Consider the following 21075-nt stretch of genomic DNA (forward strand, 5'->3'; position numbering starts at 1 on the left):
AAAAAAAAAACAAAACAAAACAAAAAAAAAAAACGAGGATCTTTGCTCTGAGCATGTGGTCTTTGTTTGAAGTTTGTGTGGCTGAATCCATTCAGCTGTCAGTGTGAGACAGCAGCAGCACTAGAGTCAGTCCACTCTAAATGTGCCACTCGGAACAGGCGGCCGATTCTTCATCTCTCATTCTCTCTTCAGTCCAGGATGGCAAAATAACACGGTAAAGGCGAGAGAAATCAGCATCTGCGTATATGGGAGACTGTTATTACAGCCAAGTTTAGTTTCCACTAGAGTTAAACACTCTAGACACACGCTTATAAATGCTTATTGATGAAATGAAAGTGAAGAGATCGGAGATGTGGAGAGCCCGTGTCCTGCTGCTGTTCACCGGATGCGTTTGTGCGAGTGTGCCGGAGGAGCCTGCGGACAGAGCGGCTCCATCTGACGGCTACTGCAACTGGATAACGCGGGCTCAGCCGCACGGAGCTGGAGGCAGGAGAGAGGGTTTCAATGAGTTCAGACTGCGAGTGGAAGGAGACCCGGAGCATTATCATCCCGGCAGCACTTATCGAGGTACATGTCAGTGTTTCAGCTGTTGTTAGGACCACCGGCGCGGACAGAGACGCTTCACAGTGCGCGCGCTGGAGATATGCGTTGTGTCTCAAATACTAGCGAGTTACCTACATAGACAGCATGTTTGATGATAGTGGAAACTGGAGTTTGTTGTCATGCGAGTTGTCTCGGTAAATATGAGGTTTTGAGTGAAAGGTTGTGTAATGTTTGTGTGGTCTAGCATGGCTTTGCTGGTTTGGCGCTCTGTGTCTCTTACTAACTAACTAACTACAAATATCATGTATATTTTCTACTGTAGCTGCTGTGTAAACAAGTAATCACCACATTAGCGTACATTCAGCAAGAATGTTGTTAGATTTTAACTGTTCAACGTGTTTTCAGGACAGTAGTAGCTATATTTCAAGGCAAGTTGTCACATTTATATCAAGGCACGTTGTCACATATTTAATTTTATTTTAATTGTTTAACTACTGTTTCTGTTGTCCCCCCCAAAAAAAATTAATTAACCTTTTTTTATTTTTGCAGTATTACATATTGTTCAGTTTAAGTACTGCTGAAAGCTCTTATATAACTTTTAATATATTTTAAATATAGATGTCATAGAAGATGGCTTGATTTATTTTAGGCAGTGTTGTCATATTTCTTTTTTTTAAAAAAAGGCCCGTCAGCTTGCCCTGTTCTCCTCATGATACTGAAAATTGTTGTATGCACCTGCTGTCCAAATTCTTTATAATTAGGTATCCTAGCATACTAGGTTATGAGACACTAAAGGAACACTGCAGATAATGTCAGGTTTAAAAGGCACCGAAAGTGTATTTGAATTGTATCTGAACGATTATGACTTTTTTTTTTTTACCTACACTAAAAAGGATTTTATGTCTAGTACATTACACAAACTAACATTATATAATCCTAGATCAGTGTCTGTATACATAGTTTCATAATTTAACTATGGAAGTCAAAGTTTTATAATTTTTCTAACCATTTGTGATCTGATGATCTGCTTATATGTGCATTATAATGTATGTTTTAAATATTGCATATGAGCATAAAGTATAGAAAGAATAATTTATTGAAGAAATTATTGTAAATACAAGACATAGGGTTGTTAGAGTTTTTTTTTTTTACTACAAGTGAAGTTCCTAAATTAAATTTTGGGAGGAGTAAACCCATTTAATTTTTCAGTGAACTGCTGGAGCATAAGCAGTGCACCTTGTTCTGGCATCAGCTGTTTCAGCATCCCTTCACACCAGATCTCAAGTTAAAGCTGCTTTCTTGAGCCCCTCCACTGCGAACAATTAAAAAAAGTTTAACCTCAATAGCTAAAAATATGGGCAAACACACTTGTGAAATACCTAATTGTATTTTTTTTTTTTTTGATTATTACCTGTGAAATCAACCAGAAAATTCTGAATAATTATTGTGATTATTTCCAGTAACCCTGTATGCAACCAACCCTGCGTACTTCAGAGGCTTTACTCTTATTGCTCTGAAGGAAGGGCAGAATGGTGACCAAGAGGAGGATTATGCTGGGAATTTCCAGGTGAGATGCATCACATGTGTCACATATACAGATTTTAATACAATATATGACCCAGTGTTTGTTCCATGTGGTAATTCAATTTTCTTTAATTTAAAGAGATAGTTTATCTGAAAATAAAAATTCTGTCATTAATTGCTCACCCTCATGTCGTTCCTAACCCATAAGTTTTGTTCATTTTCTAAAAACAAATGAAAAAAAAGAAAAAAAAGAAAAGATTTATTTCCCTCCATTAAAGGGCACATATTATGCCCCTTTTTACAAGATTTAAAATAAGTCTCTGATCTCCCCAGTGTTCAGTCCAGTAACAGTGTTCAGTCCGAACCAGATTCGGACATTAATTCCTACAGAGCCAGAGAATATATGGACATAGAACAAGTATAGTTTAGTTTAATTACGATATTATGTTGTCGTCTTGCTTTTATCCATTATCAGTACAATCCTGTTGTATCGGACCCCTGTCCGATGATGGCCAAAACTTTACCGATGAGTTTTATAACGTTTATTGTACTTCACACAAAAGATGAAGCATCCATTGTGACTCCAGTAAATCACTGTAAGAGCTTAATAAAACACAGTGCAAGAAATGGGCATTAAAATATTAACTATAAACTCTCTCTCTCCCTTGCATTATCATCAACATACACAACGAATTACACACACACACACACACACACACACACACACACACACACACACACACACACACACACACACACACACACACACACACACACACACACACAAAACAAACAAACAAGCAAAAAAAAAAAACCCTCATTACAATTAATAGTAAACAAACATATACAGATCTTATGCCTTTTCGGGGTTATCTTTATAAATTGGTTATCTTTATATCCGTAATTCAACTCCGATGAAATGTAATAAAGTGCGTGCCCTCCCTTTCATTCCTGCCGTATCCAGTATCGCTCTGGAGACTATAAGCTGGATCAAGAACAGTTGGTAGTGATCCATCCTTGAGTAACAACTTTTTAGCAAAACCTGTGTTTTCTATTGTCCCTTTATATTGACATTCGTTCACAAAGCAGTCTGGTGTAAAATGATTTGCGCATAAACAAATTTAGGCATATGGGGGGTGCATTCCCTTCAAAAATAAAACAAATCTACTGCGTCTTCTGTGGCTCTGATGTCAGGAGTACATGAAGACTGTTATGTTCACTCTTACATCCAACACCAAAACACGAAACGTTCTTGTCGCTACAGCTGCTCCAGCCTGGAGAAAATGGCAGACTGTGTACAACTCGCTCAGGGCGGGGTCTATGCTAAAACGGCAGAGTCTGTCAGCAGTTGTGGGCGGGGCCTGTGCAACGTGATGTCACTTTACCCAGAATCTGCAAACAGCTTGTTCTGAGACACTGCTTATGATTTATGCAATTAAAAACAAAAAAAGGGGGGGGGGGGGATTTGTATCATTATAGGCTGGTTTTGTACACGATGCCAACACACATTTATGTTCAAACACCATGTAAAAGTGGTTTAAAGTCCATGCATGCAAATCCTTGATGCTTCAAAAAGTTTGTAAAGACATTTTAAACATAATCCATATGAATCAAATGTCAAACAAGTATGATTGAGCTTCTGTTTACCCTATTTAATGAGCTCAGTAAATGTGCATTGATCAATGTTTATATGTGAATTATAGCCTAAATTAAATCTGGTAATAATATAAAGTGACTGTGTCTCTTCAGAAGACTTTAATTAAACTGCTCAATTCATATGGATTACGTTTACAGTGTCTTTATGATTTTTTTGAAGCTTTGCAAGTTGCATGGACTTTCAATGGAGGGACAGAAATCTCAGGTTTAATTAAAAATATATTTTTTTAAGATAAAATACAGTCTCATTGGTTTATATTGACATGAGGGTGAGTAAATGATGACATAATTGTTTGGTGAACTAACCCTTTAAAGCAGTGGTTCTCAAACTTTTTTCCCAGTGGGCTGCACAATGGTCCAAGTGCAAGTCTCACGGGCCGCATATAATTTACATATGACATCTCCAATGCAAACCAATCAGATTGAATGTTATGGTATTAGCAGATAATACTATTATACCTAGATGTTGCACACAATAAATAACAAATAAAAACTAACTTACAAACACACAAACTGTATATACAATCACTTTAAGTTGCTATTTAATCCTGTATAACTGTATGACTCTCTTCAACAGCATCGCAATAGTCACCAAACAATCACATAAACGCCTTAATAAGCAAATGTTACTCAGCTCTTTTTACAAACAACACTGAGCGCACTGTAGGCTATTTACAATCTCTGATTATCAAGCATTCTGTCATGTCGCAATCCCTCGCGCAGCTTCAGGGTTGGGCTTATTCCAGCCGCGGTGCACTGATGCGGTTATTTTTACTGAGTTAAAATACAATACATCAAAAAAACACATCAAATTCACAGTTCAGTCTTTTGAAATTGTAGGTTTTGCTTCTCAAGTACTTTACTACAGAGAAAACAGGAAGGCTGCCCATCTTGCGCATTAACAACTGATTCTTCCATTCTTCTTACCTTTACTGCTGATGCTGCGACTCTTCTTATTTGCATGTGTTCTTTTATTTTATGTTCCACATGTAGTTTTTCTCCTTTAATAACAAATTTGACCATTTTGAGGCTTAAATTTACAAAATTAATGGCTACTGTTTGAATTCTTCCTAAGCGTGCACTTATGTTTGTTTCGTTAACTGAGTGATTGCGTCATTAGCCTACATTGCCTGATGTCTGAAAATAATAAATACTTACCAAAAGGATTTTATATGACAAATAAAGCATTGGAGCTCATTTATATTTATTTAATTCACTCTAATTTACATTCGTGAATAGCTGCAGGTTGAGAACCACTGCTCCACACCCATTCAAACACTTACTGCGGTGAAGTGTCGCGTCGCGCAACTCGTACCCAATTACGTCAAAAGTATACACTCACTGGATGTCATGGCAACTGAATAACAGAGGAAAACTTTACATATCTCACCTTCGCTTTAATTTCAAACCATCTCCAAAAAGACATAAAACACTAAACAAATGATTTTGACATGCGTTTATCAAAGTAGGAAATCCAGACTTTTAATCCCTTACACACAATTAACGTTACTGCTGTTGAAATACGAAATGGAGGTGGGTCCGGATTGAATTCCCTCCGGGTCCGGATCCAGACCGGAGTCTGGACTTTGAGAAGTGCTGCTTTAAAGGAAAACTTTATTATTTCTGTACTGTTGGGCCTCTACTTGATTTCCAAAGAGCACTAAATAAGTATAAAACCTTATAGATTTCACAGTTTCCTTAGGCAGGATTTCATGAATATTAGATACCTTATAGTCCTTTTGGGACAATGAATTAGACAAAGATTCCACAAATATAAAGCTGATGGTTTAGTTTGTATTAAGGCAGCCATCCTGATTGCCTGGCTGTGGGATCTACTGTACTCCCTTTGTGCGCTGGAGCCAAGCTCAGATTCAGCCACACCTGGCAAAGCTCTTACATCAACACCATATGCTGCCTCTCCGCAAGAGCTCTCATGCTATGCCAGAGAGTGGAAACGGAACAAAAAAGGCCCATTAAATGTCATATAAACCATAAATCTCAGCTCCCTGCAGAAATGCTCTGCTCAAACCTGCTCTTGCACAGAAGAGATTTCTTGTCTTGCAAGTGGGATGTACATAGAACAGTGGCTCTCAAATGGTTTTGTTTCAGGTCCCAGATTAGACATTTACAGTTACAGTTGGCAATGAACACAATACAACACCATACCAAAATTGTTTAGTGTTAAAAAGTAAATCCTTTCTGTAAAATCATTGATGACAATTTAGATTATCAAGAACCATGTTGGACCAACAATATGCAAACAATATGCTCTTGAAAACCAATAACATATATTTGTACATATACAATATGTGTAGATGCATATGCATGTGTGAAGAGTGTCATTTTATGTCTGTTTCCATAGCAGTGAGATGCTTATCAAAGAAAGCCAGTCATATGACTAAAGAAATTTTCATATGTGTCAGAGCAACTCGGCATCACGGACCAGTGCGTAACCTGTGTGTTGCTCAAGTTTAGTTGGATCTCTTTTGTGTGATTTAGGTTGACATGAAGGGTTTTCTTTTCTATTGCTTACAGATTATTTGGATGCATAAGTTTGTCAACTTTATCTAAACTGCAATGGTTCTTTTTCGCTTAACCTCCATAAGTACTTACTATGGAAATACTATCCCTAAAAGGCAAGCCCAATTGTGAGAATTTAGCGTCACTTAACACCAACTTGCAATAAAGTAGGGAGGGGGAGAATACAGAGTGGGGGTGAATATTTGATTTGAACAGAGAAAAGAAAGAGAAAAAAAAAGCTGGGGAAAAAAAAAAATGCTTCAGACTACTCTGGTAATGTGTATGATGGAAGATTACATAATGAGGCCAAAAACAAATAGCAGGGGATTTTTGGCAGAACAGCATTTGTTTTCTGATTTTTCTGCTTGAACACATAGTTCTAGCATAAATCTGTAACAAGATCTGGCAAAATCCTTGAAGTATGACATAATATAGTTGCATAGACAAAGGACATAACGTACTTGGGAATGTCAAGTTGTACTGTGTTGCTTCTCCACTGCAAACAAAAATATACCAACAAGTTTTTGGCCCAACCAAGGCACAAACATTATGATGCCATTGCCTTGGAATTATTGGGCTATAGGCGACCCCTTCACAACATTATGAACTAATTATACAATGGTTCAAGACAGATACTTATACATAGATGAGGCACAAATGCATTTACATTTATTCATGAATTGTTGATAACACACACGCATGTGGGGTAACACTTTAGAATACTGTTCCTTCATTAGGAAAAAATGAGTAATGCAACTACTATGTAACTACTATTAACTAATAGGGAACTCTGATTAACGAATTAGTAAGTAATAGTGCTCAGTTAAATGAGGTAATTTACTATTAGCCAATCAGTTAGTTTTTTAATTTTTATTTGGATAGTAATGACTCAAGTGTTACTACATCCTTTTAAAGAAATTACTGGCCATTTGGAACAGTTTTCTAAACTGAACATCATGGTAACCCACTAGTAATGACTCAAATGTTACTACATCCTTCTAAATGAATTACTAATTATTTGGATCAGTATTTTAAAAGTGAAGATCTCGGTAACCCACTAGTACAGACTCAAGAATTACCAAATCTGTCAGAAGCAATTACTATACAAAACCTTACAAAAACCTCAAAAGTTTTCAGTGACATCAGTCATTACTACAGAGTCATCATGCTTTTCACTACTTGTTTCATTACTAGTGGGTTACCATGGTCTTCACTTTAGAATTAATTATAAATTATGGATTATTCACATTTACAATGAGCCATAGGCATAATTTGCAGGTGGGGCGGGTGGGACATGTCCCCATCACTTTTTGCCAGGGTCGATATTGCCCCTACCACTTTTTGAAACATCTCCCCGTACGGATGTATACTAATACAAAAGAAGCCTCTCTGGTTGATTATCAATTGGTTTGTTTGTGTGAAATAACAGGTGATCTGGCATTGGTATGTTGTTTTTGAAATCATGCTGAGTACTCGCTGATGTTGTCGCTGTTATCAGTGGCGCAACAGTGTTCTTTTGACGCTCGGGCACACTGCACGGTCTTCACACAAGCGAGAATTTTAAATGATTACTTAACGCTGTTGCGGAGACTCTATATTCGTTCCTGTGAAATCACAAAACAAAATACACATAAACGTATCCCTCCCTGCTTTTGATATACAATCACTGATGAACATCTTTGGTTTTAATGAGGAAAAAAAAAAAAAAAACTATACTAGGGCGGATTAGAACCCAGATCCTCTGACACGCTTAACAAAAATCCTACCACTAGCCCATTAGGACATCAAATTAATTGTTAACGTGGATCTATATATTTATTCAATTCTAACAACATATTGTTTTATTGTAAATGTAAGGATGAAACTATCACATTAAACGTGAATTCTGTGTCAGTAAATTGTGCTTTTATTAGGCGATTGTACATTTCTGATATGCAATCTTCACAACCCCCGTTCTATATTGTCTGCCTGTCTCCGATCCTGTCTGTTTACCGTTTGCAATTCTCTGCCGCCTGCCTTTGGACTGTTTATTGTACCCTGACCTGTGAGTGATATCTGCCTGTCCTGACCATTGCCTGTATCCTGACCACGATTATGCCTGTCCCTTGCTGTTCCTGTTTGTTCCCATTTGACCCTGCCTGTACGACCATGCTCACTTTTAATAAAGCTTGCAAATGGATCCCTGCCTGAGTCCCGTTTTGTTACACACACCATGTGTGAGCACTGCCCACGTGTTTTTTTTTTTTTTTTTTTTCAGGTTAAAACAACAAAACTCCTTTACAATGATTTGATGATGATCATAATCTATATCTATAGCAAAAAACACATGAGTTATGTGCCAAATGTAATACTTTTAGTTTAAGCTTTTAAGCTTATTAACAAAGAACCACCCACTTAGACAAAGATACTGTTTGACTAACATGTAATAAACAGTGTATGTTTGGTTTATTTTACATGCTGTTAAGCACTAGAGAAGGGTTTATCTGATAATATAAGTGATGGTATGGTACAGAAAAAAACAAACAAAAACAAAAAGCATGTAGACTTTGTGTTAAGAATAGCTGCCAGTCCAAAAGTAATAAGTACAGGCACGACACTAAGCTTTTCTCATTGCAAGACAGTCACGCTCATCGTATCAACGGGTGCTTTCCAAACATGACTCTACTTGCCTGTGTGAGCCAATCAGATTGAAGCTTGCCAGTTCAAGAAAGTTTTTTTTTTTTTTTTTTGCAGTATACTTTAGGTGGACCGTGGGTGTACTGAGCCTGAGACTTGTTTTTTTTCTGAATACCTAGCCTTACGTATGAGCAACACTGATGCTGGTTCTTATGACTACCTTGTCCTGTAATCATAAACAGAATTTATTATGCCTGGATCTTCTATGTAATTAACTGAAATAGGGTTGACAATGGCTGCTTTTGGTGTAATTACTCAGGCTTTAACATGCCCACGTAGGCAGCACTCCCAAAGGGATATGAGCCGTGGAGGGCTGAAGGAAAGGTCGGCGTCTCGAGAAGACACCCTCACTGCTCCTCTTTCCTTCATTGTCTCTGTTCTTTTTTGCTCAATTCCCACGAGAGCACACCTTCGTGTCTCTGCCCTTAATAAGTGAGAGCACTGCCATACTGACTCTTCCAGTCAGAGCTGCCATACAGAGACTCACCTTTCACCCCTCTGCTACGTTTACCACTGTAGCTGGGAGAGATTGGTATTAATGATAGGGGTCTTAAGTGCTGTGGAAAAGTTTCATGAGGTGGGATCTGTTTTAAGGACAAGAGGCTTAAATGTTAACTGCATTTGGCTTTTGGCTACTTGCAATCTTGTTTTTACACCTTAATGTGTTGGGATACTTTGCACAGAATATAAAAATAAAAATGTATCCAAAGTGTCATGTTATGTGAGACACTGGTACTATGGCAATAGACTACTATGATTTTTTTTTTTTTTTTTTTTTGATAATTTATTTTTGGTAATATCTTGATAATATTTGCATACCATGGTACATGAATACAGTAATCATTCAATAGAGAGGTACATTTCAGTGTACCATGGTATCATCAAGATTTTTGTAAGGGTATACCGAAGAGTGTTCCTTCAGAAACCCTGAAGATTCATGACCACAAGTACCGACCTCCCCATTAACCTCCAGAATCAACCCGGAGGCAAGTCGCATTTATTATTTCGTTTCTTATTATTCCCAGGAGCTGGCTTACACATTCTCTTTTTTGGGCTTTTATTTGCTCTTGAAATTGATTTTGTGCCATAGTTAATTAGTGCCAGCCTTGGGTTTCTTTGAATGGATGATGTGCGGTATGGCTCTGTGAGGGGAGACTGTCGAGGAAACATTCAGTCAGAGCCCTTCACTGCTTCCTGGCCGTATTCAAATTCAAATATGATGAAGGCATTGTGAACATATTATTTCTGAATACCTGAATCCCACTGCAGTGACTGAATTACAAAAGTGAGAAAAATTAATGTTTTGCAGAATTTTTGCTCTGTGTCACTTTAGAGAAATGACACAACAGCAAATTTGGAGAGTTTAAACAGAAATATGCTTCATGGCTCTGTTTTAAAACCTAGTGAGCTGCCTTGCTGCCTACGTAGCTGCCTTTATAGCTTTTTTTCACATAGGGAAAACGTTTTTTCTTAATTGCTATGCTTCAATTCTCGAATTAGATTTTTCCACCTCAAAACTATAAGTTCAGATCTCTGAACAATTAGTTTATTGTTCACACCAGATTTTATTGTTTTATTAATTTCAGCAAATTGCACGTTGTGGCACATGTGCAAAAGATTACAATTGTCTACAATTTGTGAAATAATTAATGCACATAGCTTACTGATCAAAACTGATGAGTTGTTTATCAGTTAAATTGTATAAAAAACATTCTTCCATTGTCTGAGCCATCACATGCAAAATAATGCATTCATTTATAAAAATCTGCAAGACATACATGTGTATTCCATAAATATCTATGACATGGAATGTTTGTAATATCTGCTAAATGACCTGCCATTAAAATTAAATAGGAATTACAATCTTAGCAATCAACTATCGACTTTTTCAAGTAAACTATATCTACTGTTGAAATATGTATCTAAAAACCAGTGTTAGACACAATAGCATTTAGCTAGACAAAACTGACATTCTTGTATTATAATATAGTAAGCAAAAAGTGTCAACAAAAAACATCTAAATATTTTGACCAGTATGACTCACATGCTGAGATGCATTTTGGTGGCATTGGCAAGTTTACTGACACAATATTTTTTTCTCCAGTTTCACATTGGAGAGCTTCTTTGTAGTGGAAATTAAAGTTGTAATTCTAACTAAAAGTGGTACTGACACTGTCTTTTTTTATGTTTAATGTTTAGCTGCTTGCTTTATAGCAATATATTGTACAAGGTGGTATATAAATAGACGTGTTGTTACTTGAAGTGACTGGAGTGACGAATTGCAGAGTTTGTGCAAACATATTGCACATCACTGTGATCGGATACTTTCATTACTGCTGTTTTCTCACCACTGTCATTTTTTATTTGTGTTTATTTTGCTATTGAGAAGAAAGTACAAAGCACATATTTACATATTCATCTAAGTGCTACTCCCAGTAGCATAGATGGCGTTGGGATATTTGGAAACAGTACACGCTGTAAAGGTATTTCAAACTTCTTTTTACCCCTAAGCGAAGAAGAACTTCCTCATGAGTATATCAGGGCCTTTACTCTGGAGACTCAGGCCTTTTTTTTACACTCATCTGGCTGGAGAGACAACCATATCAAACCATCCACCTCAGGAACAGCCTCCCTGGAACTGGTTGCTGGTTTAGATTCAGTGCCTGGAGTGACAGTCACTTAGAGCAGCACTCTGTCTTTCTCTCACTTGTTCGTCAGCCTTCAAGGTTGATATAGCCTAATAAGGCCTGGCTTTTTTTCTGTGCCTCCAGAGAAACCTTTTGCAACTAAGGTTATTTGAAGTACGGCTTATTTAAAATCTGTGAGCATGCGCCTTCTCAGCCATTTTTGAGACTGCTCTAAAAGCAATTTTTTTGGGTTCTCCTGGGAGGTGAGCTGGCACTGGTGCTGACTGACTGCTTTCCTTTGGACTTGATAACAACGTGCTTTAAACAAAGCAAATAAGCATATACATTTATTGTAGGTTCTGCATCTTGTTCTTATTAGGGTGAGTAATCATGCTGTGGTACCTGCTGAAACAATAAGCCAGCTATGGTTTGAATTGTATTTAACTTAGAGGAGTAATAAATATTTGAATGGGAGAGAACAACTGTTATTGGCATTCTTTATATAACTATAATATTATATAATTAAGGGAGGTATTAATTAAGTTGAAGATCTTACCTGACACTATTACTACAGTGACCATTTTGACTTTGCAGTTTCCAGAATCAGACTCTCTTTATTGATGTAATTTACTTTTTACATCATCTGGAAAACCAGCAGCACTTGAACCACTAACTGTTATCTTAGCCAGAAAGCTGGAACAAAGCTCTAAATCCACAATGCCGGTGTATAAGGTCAAAATAAATGAAAAGCGTTGCAAGAAATACAATATACCACCATCAGAGACATTTTCTATCTGGATGGTAATATGTTTATAAGAGGATGCCTGAGCTAGCTGAAAAAAAAAATATTTTCCTTAGTAATTTTTACCAAGGTTCAGTGAGGAAAAAGCACAGACGTCTTTGATTCTGATGGGATTACATAAGTTGTTGATATGAATGTGCTCAAGTTTTTCTCTAATGATTTAGTGATACATGACCAAAAGTGCCAGGAAAATGTGGGCCAGCTGGCTTTTAACTAGGGTTCTGAAATCAGATACTTAAGCTCAGGAATCAGATACTTGTTATAAAATTAAAATTTCGAATCTGCTTATCAATTCCTGTGTGCCCATTTTATTGTGGTTTTAAACCATTCAAGCAAAGGAAGACATGAAAGAGAACTCAATTCGGCACATGCACGCGGTTTTCTGTGCTGGGCACATACAGAGTGTGCGCACAAAAAGGCGCACACCCTTTCGTGTTTTCTTGTGCTGTAACAGACAAATTATGTCATATTCATAAACAGTCGGTTATGTCTTATACTCACTAATCTTGACTGAATAACTTTTGTAACTTTAATTAACCTATATTTTATGTATAAAATAAAACTATTCAGTGTTATTTTTTTTTATTTGATTTCAAGTTCTGAACTTTGTTCAGTTGTATTTATTTGTGCTATTGTGCTGTTTATAAATAGTTTCTTTGTTGTTATTTAATTTTTTGACTGTTTATTGTCTTCTGTAGCTGTAGCTGAGGACTTTTTACTTACATTAATTAACCTAGGATTAGTTTTTGCTGAAGTACTGATAATAGTGTTATTTCATGATATAAGTAATTTTTAAATATCAGTGAAATTTCACATTGATCATATCACCCACCAATAATCGTGTTAAATAATCGTGATTTCAATATTGACCAAAATAATCGGGATATAATCGATTAATGCCATAATCGAGCAGCCCTGTTCTCTGGAATGGCTTTGATTCTCTGATGGCTTTAACCACTCCACTCTAGCTGCTAATCTGCTACAAGCACATGGAAATAAATAAATAATAAAAAAATAAAACTCAAACAAAAAGAAATGGTGTAATAAAATCAGACCCTGCCCTCTATTTTTTTTTTTTTTCTTATTCAGTATTCTATTTCACTCAGAAATGTCACAATGTTGAAGTAATGTTGGTCACAACTTCAGTTTCACCCAAAATTCAGTGTCACATAAAATGTATGGCATCTTGCTCTGTTGCTTTAAAATCATTTGACCGGTAAGGTTTATTTGGCTGGAAGGGTTTGTTTGAAAGTACATTTCATTGCCTCAGCTGCGACAGTTTGCTTGCCATCAGTCACCCAAATAGTGGAGGTCAGGGCAGTGGAGGTCAAAGGTCACCCAAATGCTTTTCACAGGTGAATATATTACAGGATGATTGTGAGGAGTCATAGAGACAAAAGCACATACGTACACAAAAATGTTTATATTTCCCACAGCTAATGTTAAGATTTTTGACAACCCTCTGGTGTGTGAAAATTTCAGGAGAACATAGGGCGTGAACAAAACTTTATATCTGATCAGTGCATTCCTATGGTCCTAGTTACACTGGGATGAAATTGTCTGATGTCAAAGCAACATCGAGAAAAAAAACAAAAAAACAAACAAAAAACAAAAAAAACACATAATATACTACTTTTTGATTACTTTTAGATGACTTTTGACCTAACTTGTTTATAACATTAATTTAAATAGCATAATATTGTACCATATGATAAAATAATACAAGAAAGACATTTTTCCCTTGTTATCAACAACATTAAACATTACATTACACTGTAAAACTGGCTAATTTCAGAATAATCTTTTTATTAAAAATATTTTTTGTAAACACTGATTACCTCAAAAAAAATTTAAGCAACTAAATTTTTTAAGTAAACAATAATTATAAATAACAAAGTCAAACAGAAGAACAAAATAATAATTTGAATTTTATTTAATGTTTAAGTCCACTGTACTTAAAAATATTGTTTGCCATTCATAATGTCTCTCATTTTTCAATTATTTTGATGAAGTGGTTGTAAAACAACTCGAAGATCATTTTAGTAGAATTAAAAAAAATAACTTTGTATTACACAAACTCGCTAGTTACAATTAAATTGAAATATTGAACAAATTAACACCTAAACTTTATGGTTTAGTGTTAGTTAGTAACAGCACACCAGCATGCGCTAATGTAGCTAACCAAAGAGTCTATCACTCGCATGAACTGTTAATCAACATGCGTTATATAGCCTGAAGGTTTGCAGCCCATTCTCATCCTAACCACAGGCACTACTCTTCACTATGAAGGTAACCCTACAAAACTTCAACATCACAGAAACACCTTTAAATATCAAAATAACAGAATATTAAACAATAACAAATCTTCCCCTGTATTAATCTTGTGCACAAACACACACAATAACACTCAATTTCAACATTTACTCTCCTTACACAGTGTGACGGAAAGCATGCTGGGAACTTGAAATCTGCTACAACTAAGTTTAATGTTGAATGGATTCTTCTTATAATGTCGGTTAGAGCAACAACGTGACATAGATTTAAGCTGTATGTCACTCAGTAAACTTAAAAATAATATTTTAAGTATAAGGGTTTACTCAAAAATGTTGAGCTGCTGCACACAAGTAAAACTAAACGGTAATTGTAAATGAAACTGAAAAGTTGCATCATTGATTTAACAGACTTTAATTACAGTGTACTCAATCTTTGTAAGTTAGTAGTACTGTTCAGGTTTGGGAAGGAACATCAAGGGGTTCGTAAACTGACGAAAAGCTAATAGTTATTAGTTACCCTAGTAAAAAAGAAAAAGTAATATATTTAAGAGTGTTTTCACACCAGAGCGTTTATTTCGGAACCTGGTGCGTTTTCTAACTTGGCTCCGTTCATTTAGGCATATGTGAACACGGCAATATTTCATAACGGGAAATATCTTATAAAATGCAGCAGTGTTTGATTCTGTGCGTGCGCACATTAGTTACTGCAGTTAAAAACCAAAGAGTGCCTCTTCATCTTAAAACAGTGTGTAGTTGCGCTTCTCTGTACAAGAAAGCTGTCCAGACAAAGCCTTGATTCCTGCTCTAGCTGCATTATAACATTCATATAGCGTATGCATGTTTAGACAGCGAGATTAGGGAAATTAATTTTGAATAATTTACTGCCATTTTGTGAATATTAAGTAATCATTGTAATCCAGAATACATATAGGCCCAATCCCAATTCTCTTTTATACCCCTTTGCCTACCCCTTCACCCTTCCCCTTGCCCCTTCAAACAGAGCGACAAGGTGTATGGTTGAAAATATTCCCCTAAGAAATGGAACACCACTACTACACCATTACACATGTCATCATAGTTTCTTTTATTAGTGTCCTTAACATTTAACAGGTATGAACAGCAATGAAGTGCGCATATCAACAGAAATTAGGCGCGAACACATTTAACAGATTACTTTTGCACTGTATTTTAAATGCCGCTTGGTTTCAGTTCGCAAACGTATGAGCCTTCAGTTTCTCAAGACGATACGGAATAATACAGAATGTACAAGACTGGTGGAGCTGCTCTTCCATCGGGCCAAGTTTCATTCCGTGCCGAGCCGGCTGGTACGGATATGGTTTTGTTTTCTACTGTGGTGCTGCAATAACGGAGCTCTTTGCAATGTAATAGAAACAAGTCAGTTTTTGCCTTGGTAACGCAAGAGCTTACAGACGATACAATATGTAAATAGTGACTGCGCTATGAAGGATGACAGATATTTCTTTTAACTGTATTATTCTGTTGTGTTCACATCATTCAAATAGTGCTTTTAGCAAGTTACGGAGCAATTGGCAGCCAGGTAACACACAAGTGATCGATCCTGTGTGGAAATATCACTACCATGATCACTATATGCATTCTAGCAGCACAGTGTATGCAGAAAAATTTCTCATACCCCTTCATTCGAAGTGTGGTCCTGAAAAATATCTGGCCCTATCTGGCCCTTCCCCTTCCCCTTACCACTCCAGCCAAAAGAGAATTGAGACACCCCTACCCCTTTACATGAACGTGCAAAATGAAGGGGTAGGGGAAAGGGAAGGGGTAAGGGGTAGAATTGGGATTGGGCCATAATCAGTTACTACCCAGCACAGGTTTTTTTTTTTTTTTTTTTTTTTTTTTTTTTTTTTTTACATGCATGCTCATACCGTTATGGACATTTTAATGTCTAAATTATTATTATTATCATTATTATTTATTTTTTATGTTAAGGTCAGTAGGTTTACGTCTTAGATAATTTGGCTTTTTGACATGGTAAATTTAGTTGAGGGACTTTTCTATGGAAGCTTGTGTCCATAAGCATAACATTTATTTTCACTAAATAAGTTTTACTAAATATATTCCACAAAAAAAAAAAAAAAAAAAAAAAAAAGGTAATTTCAACTTTTTCTCACAATTCTGACTTCTTTCCTTGCAATTGTGAGTTTGCATATCACAATTCTGACTTCTCAGAACTGCGAGTTTTTATCACACAATTAGAACAAAAGAACGAAACAATACTTATGTTTGTTGCTCAAAATTCCAAAAAAGTTGGGGGACTGTACAAATTGTTAATAAAAAAGAAATGCAATAATTTACAAATCTCATAAACTTATATTTTATTCACAATAGAATATATATAACACATCAAATGTTATGAAAGTGAGACATTTTGAAATGTCATGCCAAATATTGGCTCATTTTGGATTTCATGAGAGCTAGAGGTCTACAAAGAAGACCCGAGACCCGAGGACCCGGGACCCGACCCGCGACCCGTACGGGTTCGGGACTATATTTTAAATGGTCTGCCGGGTCCGGGTCGGGTCCTAATCTATTACTTCGGTTCCCGGGTCTGTTTAACATTGTGTGTATACCCGAGCCGATTTGATTCGGAGATCACCCGGCCGTGTTGGGAGTCAGTCAGTGCTGTGCATGTGTTTTGTAACTTGCAAAGTATGAGCCGGGAAATAAGGTGAAAAAAAACATGAGCGGCCCCAGCCATCAGAAGCAGAGCGGGCGGAGTTAATGCAAGCAAACAGAGATCATCGAGTTTTCCTATTCCTATCGTGTGCAACAGTGGGCTAATGCAAACAAACTTCAAATCTCAAGAGCTGCTTGTAGCCTTGCCCATTCGCATTTAAATAACATAGCCTATTTCAAATCATTAACACAATATGAACTATCACACAAATGTTTTCTGTGACGCTCAAAGCTTATGTTTCAGGTTGCTCCAGCTAACGCGCATGTCTCATGTGAGCGCACTTTCTTTCTCCTATTTTTATAATAACATTATGACGTTATATCTAAAGTTTTGGTCAGACTCGGCTGGCTCAGAAAGCACAGAAATGACCGCAAATAAGTAATGCTAACGTCACTGAACAAGCAGTCGTTATTATAGTTCAAAAGGGCAAACAGTCAAAGTTATTTTATTATGTGAGTTGACTCGAGTCTCGAGATACAACGAAATAATAGTGGAAGCAGCATACCAATGGTATTTTGTGTGCTAATTAGCGAAGAGGCTAAGTGTTTTTTGGATCATTGTTTACTTTGTAAAGTTGCAAATCTTTATGAGAGATGTCGTTATGGTGCTCAGGGACAACATTTCAGTTTACTACATTAATATCACAATACAATAAACAGTTTTCGTGCCCTTAATTGCTCTTTACTTTACTGACCTTCCATAAAAGTGCTGCTGCATGACTAGAGCATCCTGACCCTGCATGAACAACCCGCTGTCTGTACTGTCACTGATGCACCAAAGCCAGATGATGTGATATATTCCGTGTCGTGCGTGCCAGAGCCAGTCGCGTTTCCACTGTCATATGCGATGCTAAAGGTAGTACTTATATTAACCATTGCAATAATAAATACACACGTTTATGGAAAATATCAGCGACTGCTTGAGGAACGAAGACAATTCTTATATGATTATAATCGTGTATTTATTTGGTTTAATGTTTTATCTGTCTGGGCCTGTTGATTCCTGACAAATGCATATCTTTCACAGATTCACACATTCACACACTCCGGTTAACTCGTATAACTCATAACTCCCGTTGTCTTCTCATGAGCTCCCTCTGTTGCTCTGGCTGAAAGGATCAGGATAGATAGACGGAGAGATCCAAACATCCTCGGATAGCAAGCATCGCATCATTTAGAGGAAAATAAATAGAAATGCTCAGAAAAGTGAAGTAAACATGGGGTATGTTATCAATATATTTCTAAATGTGTAAGCCTTTGGATTCAAAAGCCTTAGTGGAGTTGTTTTTTTGCGTTCTTGTGATCGCAAATAAATGGAAGCAGGCGCAACTGAATAGGTCTGTGTTTTCTTTTTATGTCAATATAAATATCAGTTAGATTTAGCATGATTGATGTGCACTCCTGACATAAATTAATACATTACCATTACTGTAACATTTTTTATTGTAAAACATTGTTCAAATATTGATGCCGGAATCTTAAATCTTTAAGTAAAAAACAAACATTCACAAGTTTGGATCGTTAAATCTTGAATGACTGTCAAATGTTGAATGAATGAGTGTCACGTCCAGCTTGTTTACTTAGAACCAGAAGACGCTCCCACGTTTGACGCAAGGCCTCATGGGGCGTAGGAAACTTGTGGATAGAGAATACGAATCTGACGTCACGCCGCCTTGAGTTCTGGGTAACTTCTTTGTTTATTCGCCATCTTGACAGGATCGCGCAGCCTTTCCGTTATTGAGTTTAGTGCAGTAATTTGTTTTCTGTCATGATTGTGAAAAAATGTCACCATTGCATGTCATTAATGCTGCATCAATAATTGTGATAGTAACTCAGATCATCGTTCTGAGAGAAAACAAGACAGTGAAAAGCTTTTCTATGTGTAAAAACACCAAGGGAAGCAGGTCGAGCAGATGACGAGAAGATGGCAAATCTATTATTAATGGCATTGATTAAACCCACTGCAAATCACTCAATAAAAGAAGGGCATTGCTAAGTGTTTTTGAACGTTTTGATTTCGTTTGGTTTAATAATTAACATTACCTTTGCAAGTCTGACTCTCACTGCGCTCGTGAATTAGCAGAACTTGACGGGGACATTCAAATGCTTAACAAGAAAAATGCTTCATGTGACAAACAAACAATTCTGTACATATTTATTAAAGCATACTGTGTGGAGATACGCAAATGAGCCTAAAATATGAACGCAACACGTTTATAAAAACGGTTTCCTCTCGTGTCCTCTCAAGAAAATGCTTAATGCACTTAGACTGATATTAAAGAGACCAAATTCTATTTACAAATAAAGCACAAAACAACAGTTATAGGTCCACTCAGTATGCTCGTTTAAGCACCATTTAAATGTTTCCAACAAGTAAATGAATCGACTTTTCTCAGTGTGTTGATGACATAGATTTATTTTGATATTCATACGATAGCTGAAGCAGTGGTGAGCGTCCAGCGTGCGACACGGTAAAACATTGATCAACACTGTAAATGAAATTCTACAAAACTTCAGTGAAAAAAAATAAAATGATCATGCGACGCGATAAAATAGCTTCTATTCCCTGCAAGCGATACCATTAAAAATGTTAATGTTCCACTTAATGGCAGAAACAAAATAAAAGGTAAGCAAGAATCCGTATTAATTTCAGTACGAGTAATAGAGGGTGATCCTGTCAAAATGGCGCCGCCGCCCCGGCATGCAACAGGGCGTGACGTCGGTTCGTATTCTCTATAGCCTACTAATATTAGGTAAGACAACACGTTTTATTTTCGCAGCTTGTTTATTGACTTATTAATAGCAATTTGCTGTGGAATAGACCTGTGTGCTGATCGGGTCCAGACGGGTCCGGGTAGTACATTTATGGCATTTCTCGGTTCTGCACGGGTGCGGGTCCAACTTTCAAAATAATAGTCGGGCCGGGTCGGTTCCGTGTAGCACATTTACGGGTCTCTTCGGGTTCGGGTATGAATTTTTGGACCCGTGAAGACCTCTAATGAGAGCTACACATTCCAAAAACGTTGGGACAGGTAGCAATAAGAGTTAAATGTACATATAAGGAACAGCTGGAGGACCAATTTGCAACTTAGTAGATCAGTTGGCAACATGATTGGGTGTAAAAGATGGGCAGCTTACACATCTGGAAAAGCACCATCAATGCTGAAAGGTATATCCAAGTTCTAGAAAAACATATGCTCCCATCCAGACGTCATCTCTTTCAGGGAAGACCTTGCATTTTCCAACATGACAATGCCAGACCACATACTGCATCAATTACAACATCATGGCTGCGTAGAAGAAGGATCCGGGTACTGAAATGGCCAGCCTGCAGTCCAGATCTTTCACCCATAGAAAACATTTGGCGCAGCATAAAGAGGAAGATGTGACAAAGAAGACAGTTGACCAATTAGAAGCCTGTATTAGACAAGAATGGGACAACATTCCTGTTCCTAAACTTGAGCAACTTGTCTCCTCAGTCCCCAGACGTTTGCAGACTGTTATAAAAAGAAGAGGGGTTGCCACACAGTGGTAAACATGGCCTTGTCCCAACTTTTTTGAGATGTGTTGATGCCATGAAATTTAAAATCAACTTATTTTTTCCCTTAAAATTATACATTATCTCAGTTTAAACATTTGATATGTCATCTATGTTTTATTCTGAATAAAATATTGAAATTTTAAACTTCCACATCATTGCATTCTGTTTTTTTTTTCACAATTTGTACAGTGTCCCAAC

The 21075-nt window shown here is 36.9% G+C and overlaps 1 protein-coding gene across 1 annotated transcript in view; it reads left to right on the top strand.

The window, feature by feature from the left end:
• The first annotated feature begins 329 nt into the window (after window positions 1-329).
• spon1a (spondin 1a) overlaps window positions 330-21075 on the top strand; it is a 208955-nt gene continuing 188209 nt past the window's right edge. Inside the window, exons 1-2 of the mRNA XM_067389022.1 lie at window positions 330-567; window positions 2004-2110. Coding sequence (XP_067245123.1) covers window positions 330-567; window positions 2004-2110 — 345 coding nt within the window. The remainder of the gene's footprint in view (window positions 568-2003; window positions 2111-21075) is intronic.

The sequence above is a fragment of the Chanodichthys erythropterus genome, chromosome 7 (genome assembly GCF_024489055.1).
Source record: "Chanodichthys erythropterus isolate Z2021 chromosome 7, ASM2448905v1, whole genome shotgun sequence".
Taxonomy (NCBI): Eukaryota; Metazoa; Chordata; class Actinopteri; order Cypriniformes; family Xenocyprididae; genus Chanodichthys; species Chanodichthys erythropterus.